General features: G+C 35.5%; 1 protein-coding gene across 4 annotated transcripts in view; it reads right to left on the reverse strand.

Moving 5' to 3' along the window:
* Positions 1–18,886, reverse strand: part of LOC138134788 (neurotrimin-like) — a 62,262-nt gene that overhangs the window by 5,343 nt on the left and 38,033 nt on the right. For 3 of the 4 annotated variants that reach the window (XM_069053278.1, XM_069053281.1, XM_069053280.1), the window contains exons 4-7: positions 16,364–16,571; positions 16,091–16,246; positions 6,510–6,638; positions 6,302–6,442 (exon numbers count right to left, since the gene is read on the reverse strand). In XM_069053278.1, the coding sequence (XP_068909379.1) occupies positions 6,302–6,442; positions 6,510–6,638; positions 16,091–16,246; positions 16,364–16,571 (634 nt within the window). The remainder of the gene's footprint in view (positions 1–6,301; positions 6,443–6,509; positions 6,639–16,090; positions 16,247–16,363; positions 16,572–18,886) is intronic. The other variant, XM_069053279.1, reaches the window with a different exon arrangement.

The following is an 18,886-nucleotide window of genomic DNA, read 5'->3' on the forward strand; positions in this document are numbered from 1 at the left end:
GTGACTTTTCGGGCACAACTTCAGTGTTAATATTTTTTAATGTACAACACAACTGCCGTGAATAATTTCAATCAATCAAAATCCTATCGAAACACACAACGTGCACAACATAGATTTTTATTTTCTAGAAGACTATCTATAGTCTATTCACGATGAATGTGGATAAGGGTTAGCTATGACATAATTGAAATTCATAGCTTTCGTGTTAAGTTAGGTTGATTTCAATTAAGGTTAATAACGGAAACGGCAACATCGTTCCCAACTTGAACGTATTTCGACTTGAATTATAATTAAATAATAATATGTACTTGATTAAAAACAGGATTTTTCAGTGAAATTAAATTGGACAACATTGTCCAAATTTGAATGTTGGAACAGTCAAGTCATATTTCTGACAGGAAAAAATATAAAATTGAGTCACTTTATCCAACGTGATAAACCCCTTATCCAGATTCATCGTGAATAGACTATAGTTATAGGGAGGAATGTGAAGACACCATAGGTAAAATTTAAATTAAAGCGGAAGTTCAGTTGTTATTTAAGCTAATTTAATAAGTGAAAATCACCGGATATTTTTTATTGGCGTAATTTCTGTTTGTTTACGAGGTCAATATCATTAAGTTGTGGACAATGGTAAATATTTTTATTAAAGATTGTGTGTTAGAATTTCTATAAGAGTTTTTATTAGACCAATTCATGGATATTTTAAAATGTTTTCTTCCATACGTCGTGCAAAAAGCACTTTTTGTTCATAATTTTCGTTCGTCTTTTAAATAACGTTTCAATATTCGTTTCGTCGTTAATTTTAGGCTTAAGTTGACAAAACTCTTCGCTATGTTTTTGACTTTATCATCGTTAAGCAAATACAAGTAAAATCTGCATTTTTAATCACAGCATTATACAGATATGCATTGTTTGTTAATTAAGGTTTATTTTCCATGATAAACGTTAATATGCAAATAAAATTCTTTATAATTTATAAATGAGTTCTGTTCAAAGACTATCTACACCAAGTCTTTATTACATTTGTGAACGCGATTCACCTTCACGTCACTGGAATGGAATTTTTTAATTCTCCTTAACTTCCTACAGTTAGATTCCTTCCCCTGTACATAACTTTCATTCGCTACCAACGCCTCCCTTCCCTAAATGAATTTTCCAAAGCAGCAAAACAGGGGAAATGATTGTGTTTTCACTTTTACTTTCCCGCAAAATCAATACGCAGGTACTAAGGAATAGTTTATTAATATCGTTACTATTTTAAGTAATAATATTTTTATTCTAATTACATGAGAGAACTAGTAATAGACTGTAGATATATTTGGATAAGTCAAAATACAAAACTATAGTTGGCGCGGCGAACCAGTGGAGTAGTAGTCACGCGGTGTTCACGTGACAGTTTGTAGCGACGTCATGAAAAGCCTGATTTACACTGTCTCGCCAAATTTGAGTTTTGTGTGGGAAATTTAATTCTTACTAAACTCGGTACAGGTTGCAAAGACACACTTGTCATTTGCAACAGCACTTTTATGGCATTAGTCATTTGAAATTACTTTAAAACTGTACTTACATGGAAAATATTCAACCCAAACTATGATTTTCTGGTCCCTTTGTGCCTTCATTTGGTTCAGAAATATGAAAAAAATGCTGTTGCAAATGACAAGTGTGTCTTTGCAACCTGTACCGAGTTTACCAGTACTTTAAGAATGAATGAAAATTTCGGTTGCGTGCATTGGCTGCTCTATATTTCGGGCGCCCTTTAACCGACAGAAAACCATCCCAAAAATCACGTGAAGATCACGCCAGTTTATTACTTCATTGAGTCTCCGCGCCGACTATAGGTAAATTGTTATCAAATTACTAGGTAATGGACGAAACAGTGCCAGCACATTTTGTTTAATTTTTTGGCTGCTCACATTGATAAATAAAATTTACAATAAAAATTATTCTATTGAAATTAATTGTTTTTTGTGATATAATATGTACATAAATTTATAGGTATAACACAAATCAAATTAGTAGTCCTCCTTGATTTCAATTCAAATATGCCACCAGATGTCCCGTTAGACTGGTATTATCACCTATTGTTTCATAAAAAGCTCAATTCCACTTAGTCTTTGTGAAGTAATTTTTTTATGAAAAATTCTGCTTTGGATTCTATTTTTTTAAATGTAAGAAACTTGGAAAATATTTTTTATAACGAAACTTTGTTTCGTCCAGATATACTTCAGAGCTTTGACCTTAGCCCTTTAGTGTGCTTCAACTTACAACAATCAAATTAATCATATTATTTGGAATTCAATTTTGTTTTCTTTTTGCAAAGATTCTATTCATAATTGTATATTAAATGTATTAACACCTGTATATCCCGGGTGCAATTAAACTGGAGTTCATAATTTTAACACGATATATACAGGTTATTATAAATTATTGTAGTCGAAGCAGGCCATGCCTATGTTATGAAATTTTTGTCACTTTGTTATACGACGAACCCCAAATGAATAAGAACTGCATCGCTATTATGTTCATCGCTTCCATGTTCTTAGACCTACAGATGATCCGCAAAGATTGCGTTCTTGTGAATGGTTGGTTTTTAAATCGTCGCTAGAAATCTAATTTTACCAGCAATAATTCTAGCCACCGACGAAGCAGAATTTACGCGAGGCACTGTTCACAACGCCCACAACACTGTTTTTGTATGATGGAAATTCGCATCTAGTTCGTGAAAATCATTATCAGCAATTTGGTATAAATATGTGGGCCGGAATTGTGAACAACGATTTAATTGGTGTATCTTTGTTACCTCGAGGGTTAAATGATGTAAATTATTCGCATTTATTAGAACATAATTTACCCGAATTACCCGAAGATGTACCACTTGCAATACGCCAGGATATAAAATGGAGCACGACCACATTATGCCGTTCAGGTTAGACATTTTTTAAACAACAGTTTTCGTGTTACGGCCCCCTCGTTTTCCAGATTTAAATCCATGCATAAACAAAGTACAGGAACTGAAACAGCGACACAGGACGGAGGATTCGAATTAGAGCTAATTGGGTATGATACGCTGAAATTTGCCTTCAGAATGGAGAACAACACTTTGAGGAACTTTTTATATTTCCTTTCAAAAATCGGTAAATCGTTTTTTTTTTTTTTAACGAGATAATGTGTGCACCACTTATTGACTACCGCTTTCTGAGGCGGTTTTCAAACTTTTATCAAATTCAGTTTCACTTTCTATCCAGCGACAATCAACGAATCTAGGATATGGTACCTACTATTTCATTGATGCGCGAAGTGACTAAAAACAACACTAAGGGTCTTGTTTAGGGTTCATGTACCAGGGTGAAAATTATGAACTCCAGTTTAATTATACCTGCACATACTGGAAGGAGCCCTCCGCATTAATTTGTATGCTAAGCCACTAATGCCGAGAGAGATAGTTCGAGAGGTCATCTTGCCCTTTTTTAACACGTGTCGCACAGACGCAGTTGAAGAATAGTACAGTCGTTAATTTTATACTGTCCTAAGAGTATAAGAAATATAGCAATATCTCTTCGTGCTATCTCTTCCGATAAAAAAGTAAGTGCTAGCGCAGGTTCCAGTGTGTACATTGTTCACTGTATTTTAGGTACATTTATTGAGTCAACCTCTGCAAACATGGTACAGTTGGTGGCAAAAAAAAACGGGAACTGTCTTAGAATAAAATTGGCACATTTTTACAATTTTTTCATAGTGTGAAACCTTCTTACGAGAGAGAGGTTAGAATTATGGTCAAAATTCAATGACATTTTAAAAAATTATGTGACAGGTATTGTCAAGTAGACAATTAATGGACAAAACCATATTTACAGTTGCGACCAAATAAAACTGGGCAGCAATTTTTTCTATTCTAAATCGGAATTAAATATTAAATCACCTGAAAAATCATCTCCTAGGAGATAACATAAAAAACTATTTTTCAAATTGACATCTTCCGTCACCGTTATGTTGTGCCACAGGTATGGGTATCTGGTTACCAGAGAAACTTTCATTTTAAAAGCCTGAATTACCAAAATTTATAAAGATGACATAAAATGTCAATTTAGTGGTCGCTTTTATTTGGCCGCAACTGTACATTAGGAAAATTTTCATTTCCCGTTTTTTTGCAACCAAATGTTAGAAAGCAAATCAAGGTGTCATTATGATTGCTTACTTCTCTATATTACATGCGCCAACTTTTGTCATACAATCATGTTTTGTTCTTTAGTAGATAGTTAAAATTTAAAATACGGGTGTCCCAAAAGTACCGCCTTTCCTTGAAGGTACGTCATTTAGGGATCTAGTAGAGTGCTGGAAAAATATTTTTTTAAAATTCTGACCTTCCATTTAGAAAACATACGCAATTTTAAAATATAAAAAAGCAACAATGTAACCTCAGAATTACCTCTACTTAGAAATACGTAAGAGCATTGTATTATTGAACACCTAGGCAACCATTTTGATGAGCTTGAGAAGTAACACAGCAATCAAACACTTCAACAAAAATTATTTTATTAAAATAAATGTTCAAAATTTTACCCATTTGCGTCTAAACATGTGTTGGGTCTTTTAACGATGTTGCCGTGAACGCGCATTTGAGGAGAAGAGTAGAAGTTGGTATGGAATTTTTTAAATTATTTTTCAGTACTCCAGAACACTTCTAGATGACGCACCTTCAAGGAAAGGCGGTACTTTTGGAAGACCTGTATACTAGTTTAGTACAGTTGGTTGCAAAAAAAAACGGGAACCTCGGTCAGAACAAAAATAGTCACTATGAACCAAAGTTCGCAATTTCTTTTCTTAAATTTAATTTTGTTGCCTGTTATGAAGATTTTCAAGAATATTTTCCCGCCGAAAACTGTTCACAGCCTGCTTTGATTTGTTTTTAATGAACCGTATTTAACTAACTAGGAAAAGCAAATTTCCTCTTTTTTCTGTATTTTTTTATGGAAGAAATCTGAGTAGCTCACTTTCTACTTTTTCACAAAAATCAAATAACAACAACAAACGAAAAGCATATTGGAGCTATAAATATGGTTTATGTTTTACAATTTGTCAATATTGTCGGCAGTCAGCAAAAACGAGTAGTATTCATACTGGCTTAAGAACAAACCAATGGAGAAACCTGCAAAAATTGAATCTTTACTAATTTTCAAATTAGTATAACCCTTACTTTAGTGTAAACTTTTAACATTAAAAATTATTACGTCCTGAAGCTTTCCCAACATGTAGTAGGAAGAATTATGAATTGAAAAATTACGAGTGAACTTTTTTGTGTTTATTTATTGGTTTTTGTTTGTTTACTCAAATTTACTAAGTAAATCAGATTTTCCACCTGCGCTTCGTAAGTATTTTTATTTTTTATAATTGCTCGCGGATCCGGCTTCGTGGTTATGAATTTTTTTACAATATCTCATGGGAAGAAACTGCGAAAAAAGGAAGATGATCACCTCCACTTCGGTCCTTATTAAAGAAACGTGAAATATTGAAATGCCTTGCATGAAAGGTGTCGGTCTAACTAAATTGAAACGCTGCGTTCATTATGCTCCATCAATTAATTACCGGCCGTCGTGACACAAAAGTCGGAGTAATTATTTATAGAATTGAGGATGGACAGCTAATTGGGAGAAAGTTTATACGCACTCAAGTAGCACTTAAGTGGACTTGTACGTACGGGGTAGTGATTAATCAATAGGGGTATATAAATCAACGCAGTCGTTAATCATGTTGGCTCAGACTTATTCCACCCTAAAATAGTTTACACAAAAACAATGTTTGAAAACAATGTTTACTGCGGATAAAATGTACAAGAAGCGATTTTAATTATCACCCCTAGATGGGACCGGTTATTAATTAAGCCCGTTATCCTGAAATATTTTATGCGACTGTGGGTGCTTGAATAATTAAAGTGTAGATAAAAAGATGGATTTTGGCTTTCCGGGACTGTGCAATTAATATTTCAACCATCCCTTCCAGTATTAAGCCAAACATGGTAGAGTCAACGTCAACGATGTACAGACTAGCAAATGAAAGTTCCAAACCGCATAATAAATAAATATCCATGCAACTAGCTCGTACGTAGAAATTCAGTGCAATTCAAAGTTCTTTGAAGGTCTAGTTAATATTTAGTATGGTTTATTCAGCGCGTCCATCACGTCTGTTTCTACAAACGAGTAAATTGCCGGTTAGAAGATTAAAACTTTCATGAACATTCAAATCGACTGGTCGATCCCTCGAGCCGGATAATTGCGAATGTGAGTTACTGTACAAATACAACTACCTGAGATGATCATGTCCCCGCGTTCCGTGGTCCAGTAGTTGATAGATGTTGGAAAAGCTTCAGTGCGGCACTCGAGGGTGACATCTTGCCCTATGTAAGCCCCCTCCAATTGATTCGGAATCGATAGCATCGGAGGAACTGCACACACAAGACATAAATCAACACAGACAAACATTATAGTGGATCTATGTACGAGTAGACTCACATTGTACTTTTAACTGAACCCTCTTGCTTATGGATGGGGGAACTCCGTTTGATGCGATGCACAAATAGACGGCCATATGAAGCCTGCTAACTTTCGTAATAAATAATATCTCTCCATCGACAACGTTCACTGGAACAGTACGTTTGCACAACATTATTGTTATTGCCAATGTGGGATATGTGGAATATGACTTTTATTTCGTGTTCGATACATCTCATTTACATCCGATGTAAGACAGACGGACAAGCCACAATTATTCAAATGCTTCCCGAAATCCTATTCAGAACTCGAATACACTTTTAATTTTACATTTAATTAAGAGATTACAGCATTTCTACTATTATTAGAAAGGCTATTGTAGTAGCCCGAGTTTCACCTTTGAAGTAATTTCATTAAAATTTTTGTTCATTCTATCACAGTGCTAAAATTAGCGTGCAATATTGATATGAAATTTTGTAACGGTTTATTTTTTATAAAAGCAGCAACATCAACAAAACTGAAACAACAAACTCCGATATCGATATGTACGCTATGTTTTCGTAGGGATTAATTCTGAATCTTTCAAATGCAAAATTTTAAATGCTTCACTCTTGTTTTTGTTCGAAACGTGGAAACAAATCAAAGAAATGATACAACTATTACCGTCTGCAAACAGTTAATTAGTTTTATTTCTGCGCTGTCGACTATAGTGAATCTGTGCATTCACAAGATCTGTTTGTTTTTTTAAATAACATTACAATAAGGTTTACATAACTTGAGGCTTTGAGCTAGTTGGGTGGATTCAACATTCAAACTATTAAACCAGAATTAAAATGTGATTATTTTATTTAGGAATACAATTCGAATTAAAAGGTACTTAAATAAAAATGGGTAGGAGGAAGAAGAACAACTGAATGAAGTCAAGTGATTTGACTCCACTTAATTTTTTCTTGCTTAACCATGTGAAAAATTGGGTTTATGTTAATTGGTCACGCAGCATTGCAAAATTAGAAGAACGCATTAGAATCCAAATTGCGAATATTGGTGTATTTTAATTGATCCGTTGCATAACTTTGTTCAACATATTCGTTATTACCAAGAAGATAATGGAGAGCATCTTATGTAAAATAGAACATTCAGCATTTCCTGTTAATACATTCTATAAGGTGTTTCAAAATGATTGTGGTATCGTCGTAGGTTTTGACAATTTGAGTGTTTGGAATTTTAACGCATACTTGAAAAGTAATACCAACTATCAAGAACCGTTAATATTAACTAAATCAGTTTGTAATGGTTTTAAACCTTAGAATAATAAAATGTTTTTACTAGTTTTTGTTGGGTAAATCCGAGGCATCATTTCACTTGCTTGTAAATTTTGGAATATTGACAACAGGCAATGAATGACAGAAATAATATTTGACACTTGCCGGCGACTTGGAGGTTATGTTTGGTGTAGTGTAGTGGGGGACCTTATCGTCAAAATGTGACAAACTATTTTTTCCGGTCCAAGCACACTACGATACCAGAATCATTTTGTTACAAGAACCTTGACATTAGTTGGGAGTGACACAGAGACCCTACGAATGATAACACTTTCAAAGCCAACTAATTTTTTTATAAATTGAATTCAGAAAAAAAATCTTTTCAGAAAACTACACTTAATAGGTAAATTTATTATGTATAGTAATATTTAGGTAATAGAACTTAAATGCTCCCCACTGTAACCAAAATTTCAAGAAATTCCCTCAAACTGTTTTTAAAATAATTAACGACATCCATAATTTTAGCAATCTGTTGAACTTTGTTCACATGTCTCGTGTCATAGGTATAAATTGCCTACAACATATATGCCTATAACATTTCCATCCACTAAAAAGTATTACTGACAGTTTTAGAATCTCATCCTGTGCAACAACATGCAAATCCAAGAGCTTTCCAGGATTATAATCGGAAAAACAGTTTGTACATGGCACATTATCATTTTTACGTATATTGTAGTTTAAATAATATTGGACTAATAAAGAAGATTAGCGCATTGCAACTTTTGATCGGCTCCAACTCATGAATAAAAATGTAGAAAAAACAACATTCAAATATTCTGCGCGTACACATTTACGAGTATTATATCGGTGATGCTAAGTAGGTAGATTTAGTTCTTGCTAATGATTTTATAAACAGTGTGAACATAAAGTTTGGAACAAAATTCATAGTAGCGTTATGTGATGTTTTTTGGAAAATCGCTCGGACAGGTCGATTTTATTCTGAAAAATGCCATCCTGTGACGTACAACTTGTTTAAATGACGTACTACTACTACTTTACTTTATTTTACCCTACGGGCTTTAAAGGATTCCTATACTTTACAGTTCTAAATAAACTTACAATTCCAAAATCATTCTTTTTTCTTTTTTAAATTAACCTACATTTTCTTTTATTCCCCAACCCTCTCCTTCTCTATCCTTTCCCTCCTCTTCCATACCTCTTTCATCCATCCTATCTCTCTTCCGTCTTCGTTCAGTATTTCTCCCCGTTCCTTTTCCTCCCTTTCTCTCATTTCACCGCATCCTCTCCACATGTGCTCGATCGTCTCTCTCTCCTCACGGCACATCCTGCACATTTTTTCCTCCTCCTCCATCCAGTACTTGTTTTCTCTCTCTTCGTTCCCACATCTAAATCTCGCCATCATTTTCCTTTCTTTCGTGCTCTCTCTCCCCAGATACACCGGAACCTCCTCTGTCACGCACCTTTCATACTCCCTGTTGTACCTCGCTTCTCTGATTCTCTCCCTTCTCTCCTGCTTGTCCGTATCTCTGTCCCTCTCGCTCAGCTCCGCACACATCCATCTTCCTTCCGCTCTCATTCTTTCCACTTCCTCTCTGGCATACCCGTTCCTCCTACAGTACTTCTCTCTCTCCTTCTCATCCGCGTTCTTTTTCTTTTCTCTATAGCACTCAGTCAGTATCCTGCATTCTTCCCTTCCGCCCATTCTGTCCTCGAACTTTGCCGCTCTCTTTCCCGCTTTTACTCTCAGCTTGCTCCTCTTGCACTCTTCCCTCACTATGTACCCTGGTGTTTCTCTGTCCACTCCTAGCACCCATCTCAAATATTTCTCTTGCACCCTCTCCACCTCCTCCCGTTCCTTCCATCCCCATATCTCTGCTCCGTACATCAGCACGCTCTCCACCATGCTCTCGAACATCATCATTCTCCTCCCGAACTCGCCTCCCCACATTCTCTCTCCTATTCCCCACACACATCCAACTACCTTGTTCGCCTTCCTCACTACCTCTCTCACTTGCGCCCTGACTGTGGCCCTCTCGTTGAAGGTGTAGCCCAGGTACTTAAACTCGCTCACTCTTTCTATCTTGCTTTCTTCCCACTTCCACTCGCTCTCCTCATTCTTCCTCTTTCTCTTGCTGAACACCATCATTTTTGTCTTCTCTACATTCACTTCCAGCTTTTTCTTTCTCACATACTTTTCCAGGTTCCTCATCATTTCTTTCATCTCTCTCTCACTCTTTGCCACAATCACCATGTCGTCCGCAAACGCCAGGCTCCATACTTTCTCCCTACCCACTACAACCCCCCCCGCCTGCGCTTTCTTCAACATTTCGTCCACATCCGCTACGTATATCGTGAACAGCAGGGGACTGAGCGGGCAGCCCTGTCTCACTCCCTTTGTTGTCTCAAACCATTCGCCCTCTTTCTCTCCCACCTTCACCTTGTTCCTCGTTCTCGCATATATCTCCTCGACCTTCCGCACCAGCCATTCACTTATTCCTCTTTCTCTCATACATTCAAACATTTTCACTGTTTAAATGACGTCATTGCTTTTTGCGCAATGACGTCATCACCAACTTTTTTAAATGACAACCCTCACTTTTTTCTCTTCTTTTTGATAGACCCTTCTACTACCTAAACGACGAATGAAAAAAATTGGTACCTTACATGACAATTTTTTTGAGAAAATGGCTCTGCTTTTTGCAATATTTCTGGATAATTAATCTTTAATTGCAATTTCATTTGCGAAAAATGCAAAAATGACAATTACGTTTAGTCTAGATTTAACTTTAAAACTTGACTTTAAATATCAACTTTCAAATAAAAGTGTCACCATCTGTCACAAAATGTCATAAATTATCAACATTGACTTTATTTGTAAAAAACATGTACATATTTAATATGCAAATTAGAAAAAATAGCATAAAAAAACTCGTTTTATAAAACTTAAGAGTACTCGTCATTTACAGGCACTCCTGCCTGCGGCAGTCGTGCTGCAAATCTGACTCGTGTCTTAATATTAAGTTTTATAAAACTAATATAATATAGTATTTTTCCGTACACGGCATGTTTTGATTCCGGCTATCGCTTGGATCAAAAATCCCATGCCTAATACGGAAAAAGATCACATTCCCTAACTTATTTGTTTTTAAAACACTGTTCTATATAAAATTATTTGCTCCATGGCGCGTATTACATCAAATAATTTAGGAATAAAGAGGAAGTATTGAAATTCTCTATTTGCTTGAATTCATGAAGCAGAACGTAAAAAAACAACGCACGTATGCAGGCATTCTTTTCTCACAACCTCTCAGGCTGTATCCGATTTAAAAAAATTGATTAACTAGTTTTGTTTTGACCACATTATACTGTGTGCCCCAAAATTCGCGGAACAGTTAGCAATATGTTGCTAAGTAGTTATTAAAATATCAGGTAAAAATGCTTAAAAAAATCAATCTTCTTTTTTGTAGAAGATATGGACTAATTCGTTACACAAAATAAGGCAACATTTAGAAATATTCTAACGGGTGTTTTTTTAAATTTGGGGTCGAAGTAGGCATTGAAGAGTCGATTGTGAATGCACTACATGTACGTATAACAGATCGCTGATCAGCTGTTTAAATCTTACGCTTTTACACGAGTGGTGCGATCTCAATCGACTCTCCAACGTCAACTTCGACACCAAATTTTAAAAAAACATCCTTCATGTATCCCAATAGTCTGCAAATATTTTATTTTTGTTGTATCCATGGAAATGAGAGAGAAAAATCAAAGCGTTATTTGAGGTAAAACGGACATAAAATTACTAAAGTTTGTCCACCCAGAGATTGGTTGACATAAAAACCACTAAATTCTACGTAGAGAAAATAATACCTAGCGCACGTAAAATTTGAAATATATCCTTCAAGCAGTAATATTTTTTCCCTGAAATTATGTTCTAATTAATGTATTCTAGTTGGGTTAATTTAATATAATTTAAAATCTCCCAATCTCTGGCTTGACAAAGTATGCTTAGACATGCTCGAAATAATGAAGAAAATTATTGCAAACCTGATCACATTCGTTCAGAATGATTATGCCATTGGCTAGTAAAAGACAAAATAGTCAAAATCTTTTTTAATACTTAAAATAAATGAGATCAAAGCTGCACCTTTTGAGTCCCCATTTCTTCAAATCTAAGAGGTATAGAATTTTTTAAGTATTTTTCCCATTATTTTCTAACGTGCGTTGATATTGCCCCGTTGAGTTGTTCCGCGAATTTTGGCGCACCTAGTATTTATACTGAAAGAATGAATTACGCAATGTTTTTTTTTTGTGTGGCGGTTTTCAGGATATTGTTTTTGTGACAAAAACTTTGATAAACAGGGTGATTTTTAATGGTTGAGGACGTTTTGAATTTGGCGCCATGCTAATTTATTTTTATGTTGGTAGTACCGGAGATCTGATGGACAGGAGTTGCCAGTGGCGTCTCCAATACACATTGTCAAAAAATTAAAAATTTAAAAAACCTATTTTAAATAATATTTCAATTTCACGTTATACTAGGTGTCAAAATAATCAGAATAATATAATAGCACTTACAATCAGTGTTCGAAATGACCACGATTGGCGTCTAAGCATAAATTGACCCCTTTAGAAAAACTCGCGAGTTAACCTAGCGAAAATTACAATCGAACCACATTAAAAATATGAAATTCACTAAAAACTGTGGCGCCAAATTCAAAACGTCCTCAATCATTTAAAATCACTCTGTATATTTGACATTTACGAGGAGAGTACAAATTTAACCCGGAATTTTGCTCCTAACGGCAAGAATATTGGCCAGTAAGTAAATAACATTTTTCGATAATGAAATGGACTGAAAACCTTGTGTAGGTACTATCATTATTGCTGCAATTCCTTATATTTTGTTGTTGTTTACAACGATGATAGGACACACTTCTGAAATGATGATGAATGAAAATATTAGATCTGCTGAAATTCCCATAAGACTTCGGTAACAGCGTGGGGAGGAAACTGTGTCAAAGATGCAAGTGTTCCGCTGGTGTTAACATCAAAAACTTGTCGCACGCAAAACACTCACGAACTTCGATTATATTATACAGGGTGCCCCGAAAATGGCGCACTCACTACTTACTACCTGATCGAGGATGTTTAAATATACATGAAAAAAATAAGGAAAAAATTTTCAGACAAAAAATCAATTATTGCAAAAATGATAGTACAGTGTAAACAAAGATATACTCGTACATCATTACCTTGCAGTGTTACCTTAGTGGATTTAAGATAATTTTTACGATTTCCTAAGCTTCTAAATTCTCTATTATGCAGGATCGGATATTGCTAGTGAGTGATCTTGTACTTTGTGATAATAGATACAATTAGAGGTAGTTTTCGTGACAATTTAATACATTTATTTCGAAATAATTGACCTGTTAATTGCCACTTTCAAAGACCGCCAAATCAGCAAATAAGTCCAATAGAATTTTTTTAACATTTTTCTCACGTTTATGGTAATCTCTTCTACACCGTAGTGCAGCGGAAGTGCGTCATTTTCGGGACACCCTGTATGTATAGCAAATTTTAATTTTATCTTTGTTGCTGGCTTATAAGTGTCATTTCTTAATATTCTTTATGCATCGAAAGTATAAAATTATCTCCAACAAACTTTACTTTTGTGACCAGCACTTTGATACATATTTTGATATTTACAGATTTTCCATAACATACAGGACACAGGTTCATTAGTTCACTTTATTTCCAGTTGCCTAAGTGAAAACGATACAGTAAATATGTAATATAAATAGATGTTAATGTGGATTAACATGTTTTTTTTTGCCTATGGGAGTCAAAAGGACGCTACTCACCTTAAGCTCGAAAAAACACAAATAAATAAAACAAAGTTCCACGCTAGAACACCGTCTCAAATTTAACAAGTGTATCTCACCACTAGCTCTACTACTTTAAAAAATTAACAATAAATATCCCACTTATTAAATAGTAGTCTTTCACAAGAAAACAACCAGTTGGTAGCACTGATTTTAAATTTCAAAGAAATAATACTACGGAGTGATCAAGAATGACTGAGTCTGTTGGTAACAATGAAATTTGGCAAATTTAAAATTTACCAACGAAGGTTAATTTTTGTAATAGTATAAACATAACCTGCATTACCAAGAATGTTTTTAATGTCATCTCAAGTGAAAAAATCCGGTCAGTGCGTGGTCAGTGCCAATTACTAAATAAAAATCACCAGTATTTTCAATTGTTTCATTGCCAACAGTCATTGTTGATCACGCTGTACATATCATCAGCAAATTTTAATTCTATTGGGTGATTCAAAATGATTGTGGATAAGTATGGCAACTGTGTACGGAAATTTATGTGGCAACTGTGTGGGTGGGGTAGAGTTGACATTTCTATGACATTTAATAAGCGTGCATTTGATTTTTTTAATACCACTGCACATTGATTTGACAATTTTCAAAATTGCGCGACTATGAACTGTCAAAGAAATGTCTATCCTACCCACACAGTTGCCACATAAATTCCGCACATAGTTGCCATACTTATCCACAATCATTTTGAATCACCCAATACTAACGGCACCTTTTTTTAATGGATATTTTTTTAGTTTTTAATTATTTTGGGTGAAGTATTACGTCAATAGAAAGGATACGTAAATGGTAGGTTTGAATGAAGATGAACGTGTACCTCTTTACTAGAATTGTATCTTACGACTGGACAGTTTTAACGGCAAAATATTAATATTATCAGAACCAGTTTATTACATAAAGAAAGGCGTAATTTGCGATTTGTGTGAAAGCGAGAGAAGGAAGTAGAGAAGGGTTCAGTTTAAGAATGGCTCGTGGAATGTAAATTAGATGAATAAAAAGCATTATTTATGTGGCTTCGATAAAATTTGGAAAATGTGAACGCAACCAATGTCGCTTATAAATCAATGGAATTATTTAAATGTTTCACAAAGAAAACACCCGCGAAACACGTTTAATCTTAATCCAGTAAAACTGAAATAACGAATTAGTTTCATAACTTTGAAATTTTTCTCAGGCGAATAACAAATTTTCCGCAGACTTGTATTCATTCTTTCCTTTGCCTCAATTTATATCAATTTACAGCAGGAATTCTAGAAATTTGGACGTTTAATTTACCTCTCTTAATTCAATATTAAGAGATCTTATTTACTTTTGTAGCATTACTGCTTCCCAGAGAAAAAGCATAAACAGATTATTTTTCATTTGTCGACGTAGGAAATATTTTCCTAAATCCGTCATTCGGCAGTTAATTAACAAACAAAAAAACTAACGTTCTTTTAATTAAAATTAATTCTCTATTTGGGCAATTATAAATTCTTGAATCTTTCTCGTCATAATTAACGGACTAGTAAGGGCGGTAATTTAAAAACTTTCCAAGAACATTATTTGCAGTCAATTAGCGTGTTCCATGATGGGATTTTTTTCAAGTATTAGTCGATTACTTCCAAATTTGTTCTGTTCGGACCGGGTTCACGCAAATTTACCAGCTGTTAGTCATTTAGTGCTATTTAACATTAATTATAGTTTGAATGTTTAAATTACCCCTCTTACGGAACATAATTAATTTTGTTGATTTGTGCGATGGGGATGTTGCAACCATTTTGGTGTCGGTTTTCCAACAACTGCAATCAATAATGGTTAAGTAAATAGACTCATTAACTCAACTGTTCCTGCATTCGGTTCTTTATTAAATAAGGCCGTGAGAAGATGAATGGTAACGTCTTCGAGCGTGGGCATGAGTGTGTTACACCGACCAGAAATGACCCAGATTGGTTACATTGTTTCTCGACTTTGCACAATTTTCTTCGCGTTGTATGCGGGGTACAAATTTCCTTTTATTAGTACGAGTATAAAGCCCTTTTGTCATTCACTTGGGGTGAGTCCATTGAGTGAGCGTAGCATTTACAAAAATATCGAAATAGCTATCGACAAGGGGGTTATCCCGTTACATAAAGTTGCGACATACGGTCTTTATTGCTCATTTTGGAATTTGCGGTAATGTATGCAAACTGCTGCGCTCATCAGGTTATTGTGCTTTTTCCGTGTCTGATAACGATTTTATTAAGCAGAGTCGAATAAAGGCTGAAGCGAAACCGTTTATATAAAAAAATATAACGCAGTGGAAGTCTTATGATGGGTTGCGGTATCCAATTCCGCGTTTCCCTTTTTTTAAGATGGTCTACACCCCATCCACAAATACATTGTAAAGGTAAAATTTATCCGAGAGAATACGAGACATAATAAAAATTCATAAATATGCAATTACCGTTTTCCCCATTGTATCGGATGTCTTCTCCGTCTTCCCTTCGCCACATGACGTACGGTTCCGGATACCCCGTTGCTTTGCAGGTCAGGCTGACGTTCGTCGACTCCAGGACCACCATGTCGGAGCTGGTCTCGCGGTCGACGATGCTCGGGGGCACTTCAAAATGCGAAACTATAGTACAGGTCTTGGATTTTCTCATGGGCTATGAGTCGACGCAGATATTTCCAAGGTCACAGCCCATCAGAGAATCCAACACCTCTGCCCGGCACTTACCCACTACTTGGAGGTAGCCCTGCCGGCTCCGCATCGGATCGGTGTTGACCTGGCACATGTACCAGCCCCGATCGGCTTCTTGCACGTTCCTGATGTGCAAAAACCAGGATCGATGGTCGTTGTAACTTAACGATATCCTAGGGTTTTGCGTGATGACATTGTGGTGAATGGACAGAATCGTCTGGGTGTCCACTCTGACCCAAGCTACCTGCAAATCGAGAAAATAAATAATTAAAGGCGGCCGGATCGGCCCGGAATTGCCCGGAAAGCTCGATATTAGGGCTAAGCTATAATGCCGGGGAGATTAATCGAGGGACGGCTCCTCCGAAAGCATTTTACCGACTGCAATACAGGATGAATATTTTAGGAACATGCTTAAAATATCAACGGGGCCGGCATGTGTCAGCTTTCATAAAAATGACCGTTAAACCTGGAAAAAACCCGCCGTGATCTTCACTGCGCCATTCGTAACAATGGAATATTTGGGCTATTATCACGGGGAATGCTATATTCAGCGCCGCCGACAAATTTGAGCACCTATTAAAATATCGAACCTCTTCGGGCTATGTGCTCCCGCTTTATATACCCTTTCCGACTTTCGTCCTACGTATTCACAACCTTCGTCACGATGATGTTTGCATACCCCGCAGCTGGATTTCAATATATGAAAACAATAATTCGCTATGATTGTCGAGGATCTAGTTTTACTGACGTCCGTTTGTTTGAAACACGAACTTGACAGTTTGGAGTTAAAAGGCTCATCCTCGTCGGCTGGGAAATAATGATATCGATTAAAAAACCGAATCAGATAAAACTGAAAGGATGCACAAAGTTAGCGAACCAGAACTTGAGAGTTTGCTGACTGAGCTCGTTCAAATCCAAGATTTCGTAGGTAGCCCGATAATAGTCTCGGACGACATGATGTTTGCACCGGTTATAGGAGATAGGGGCATTAAAGGCTGTTGCTCATCTAGCTGCCGGTGAGGATCGTCATAATCTTAATATATAATTCCAAGGTACCTTCCGTTAGCTTCAGACTGCTTAATTTCCAAAAACTGAATTGATCCAAATCAAAAGAAAAACGATAATCGGAAAAAAAAACTTTACATCTAAAGAAGTTGACAATATACAGCGTCACTGCTAAAAACGTCTTGACATCTTGAATTAAGATTTTTGTCTCAGATTATTGTGAATAATTCGTCTTTAATGTGGGTTGCATGCATGTTAGGCTCGTACTCTTATGTGAATAACCCTGTATAAATAAAGAATGCTGATTTTTATACATTTTAGTTTCACGTTGAACAAAATTGAAATTAAAAAAATCATTACCATAGATAATAATTATTTATACAGAGTGTCTATAAATGATTGTGGTATCCTAATAGGCGTTGAAAGTTTGCCGACCCTTTCACCAGAAACGGGATAATGTTAATATGATCTACGATATGCAACCCTTAGAACAAATTGGTTTTACTAGTTGCCTATCTTGACAAAATAGGTTCTTTATAAATTTCGTTTAACACCGTTGCGGTAATAAGACATTATAATGAACTTATTTTGTTCAAGTGTTAAGACCATTTTAACAATTACTGTCGCGAGCAAAAAAACTGGTCGTCAAAATCATGCTTTGACGGAGTGGAAAATGCTCCGTTGTAAAACGGTTGGAAATATCATGACCTATCATCATGTTGCAATCAATTGACATTGATTAATTAATTTTTATGACATTTTGTTGACTTGGGCATAATCAGGCAGGAAAAAATTTTTAATATGTGACAAATTAACCAAATTTTAAAATGACATTACATATGTATTGACAACCAGAATTTTTTGTTCGCGACAGTTCTTACTTCTAAAATATTTTGCGATGTTATAAAATTATGCTGATTTTCAATATAAAGAGAATACCTTTGTAACACCAGACCAGGAATGCAAGAAACCACAAAACAGGACCTCGAAAGCGGAAATGAGGTTAAGTTGACTTTGTGTTGACAGTTTGTGAATATTTGACAGTTTGCGATTAGTATTTCATGAATTTAAACGAGGTGGCAAATTCAAATTTCAGAGCATCTGCGATCCTACATTCTTTTGTAGACAGTCTGTACATGTTCGTATGCATGTACAGTCGTTGACCAAAATAAAATAGGACAAAGTAAATTACGATTCTGTAATTCGATATTTTTGCAAAATCCATCTTTTAGGAAACAAAAGTGTTAAAAATTTAAAAAAATCTGATAGGTGTCATCGTTCGACGATATTAATCACTTAATCAGTATGAGATAATTATAATGCCGAACTTAACGCCAGAACAGAAAGCGGTGATCACCACAAGATTAGGGATGGGGTATCAGTACGTGCAATAGCTGCCGAATTAAACGTAAATAAAAATACAGTGCTAAAAACACAACCTAACTTTTTGTAGATCAATCGTCAAGTTAAATCAAGTTGTCATCTGAGACACATACGTCCCAGTTACACTACACAAATCTTTGAATTGTGAAACTGTCTAAGGTAACACTTTGT

The sequence above is a fragment of the Tenebrio molitor genome, chromosome 7, assembly GCF_963966145.1.
Source record: "Tenebrio molitor chromosome 7, icTenMoli1.1, whole genome shotgun sequence".
NCBI classification, from domain to species: domain Eukaryota; kingdom Metazoa; phylum Arthropoda; class Insecta; order Coleoptera; family Tenebrionidae; genus Tenebrio; species Tenebrio molitor.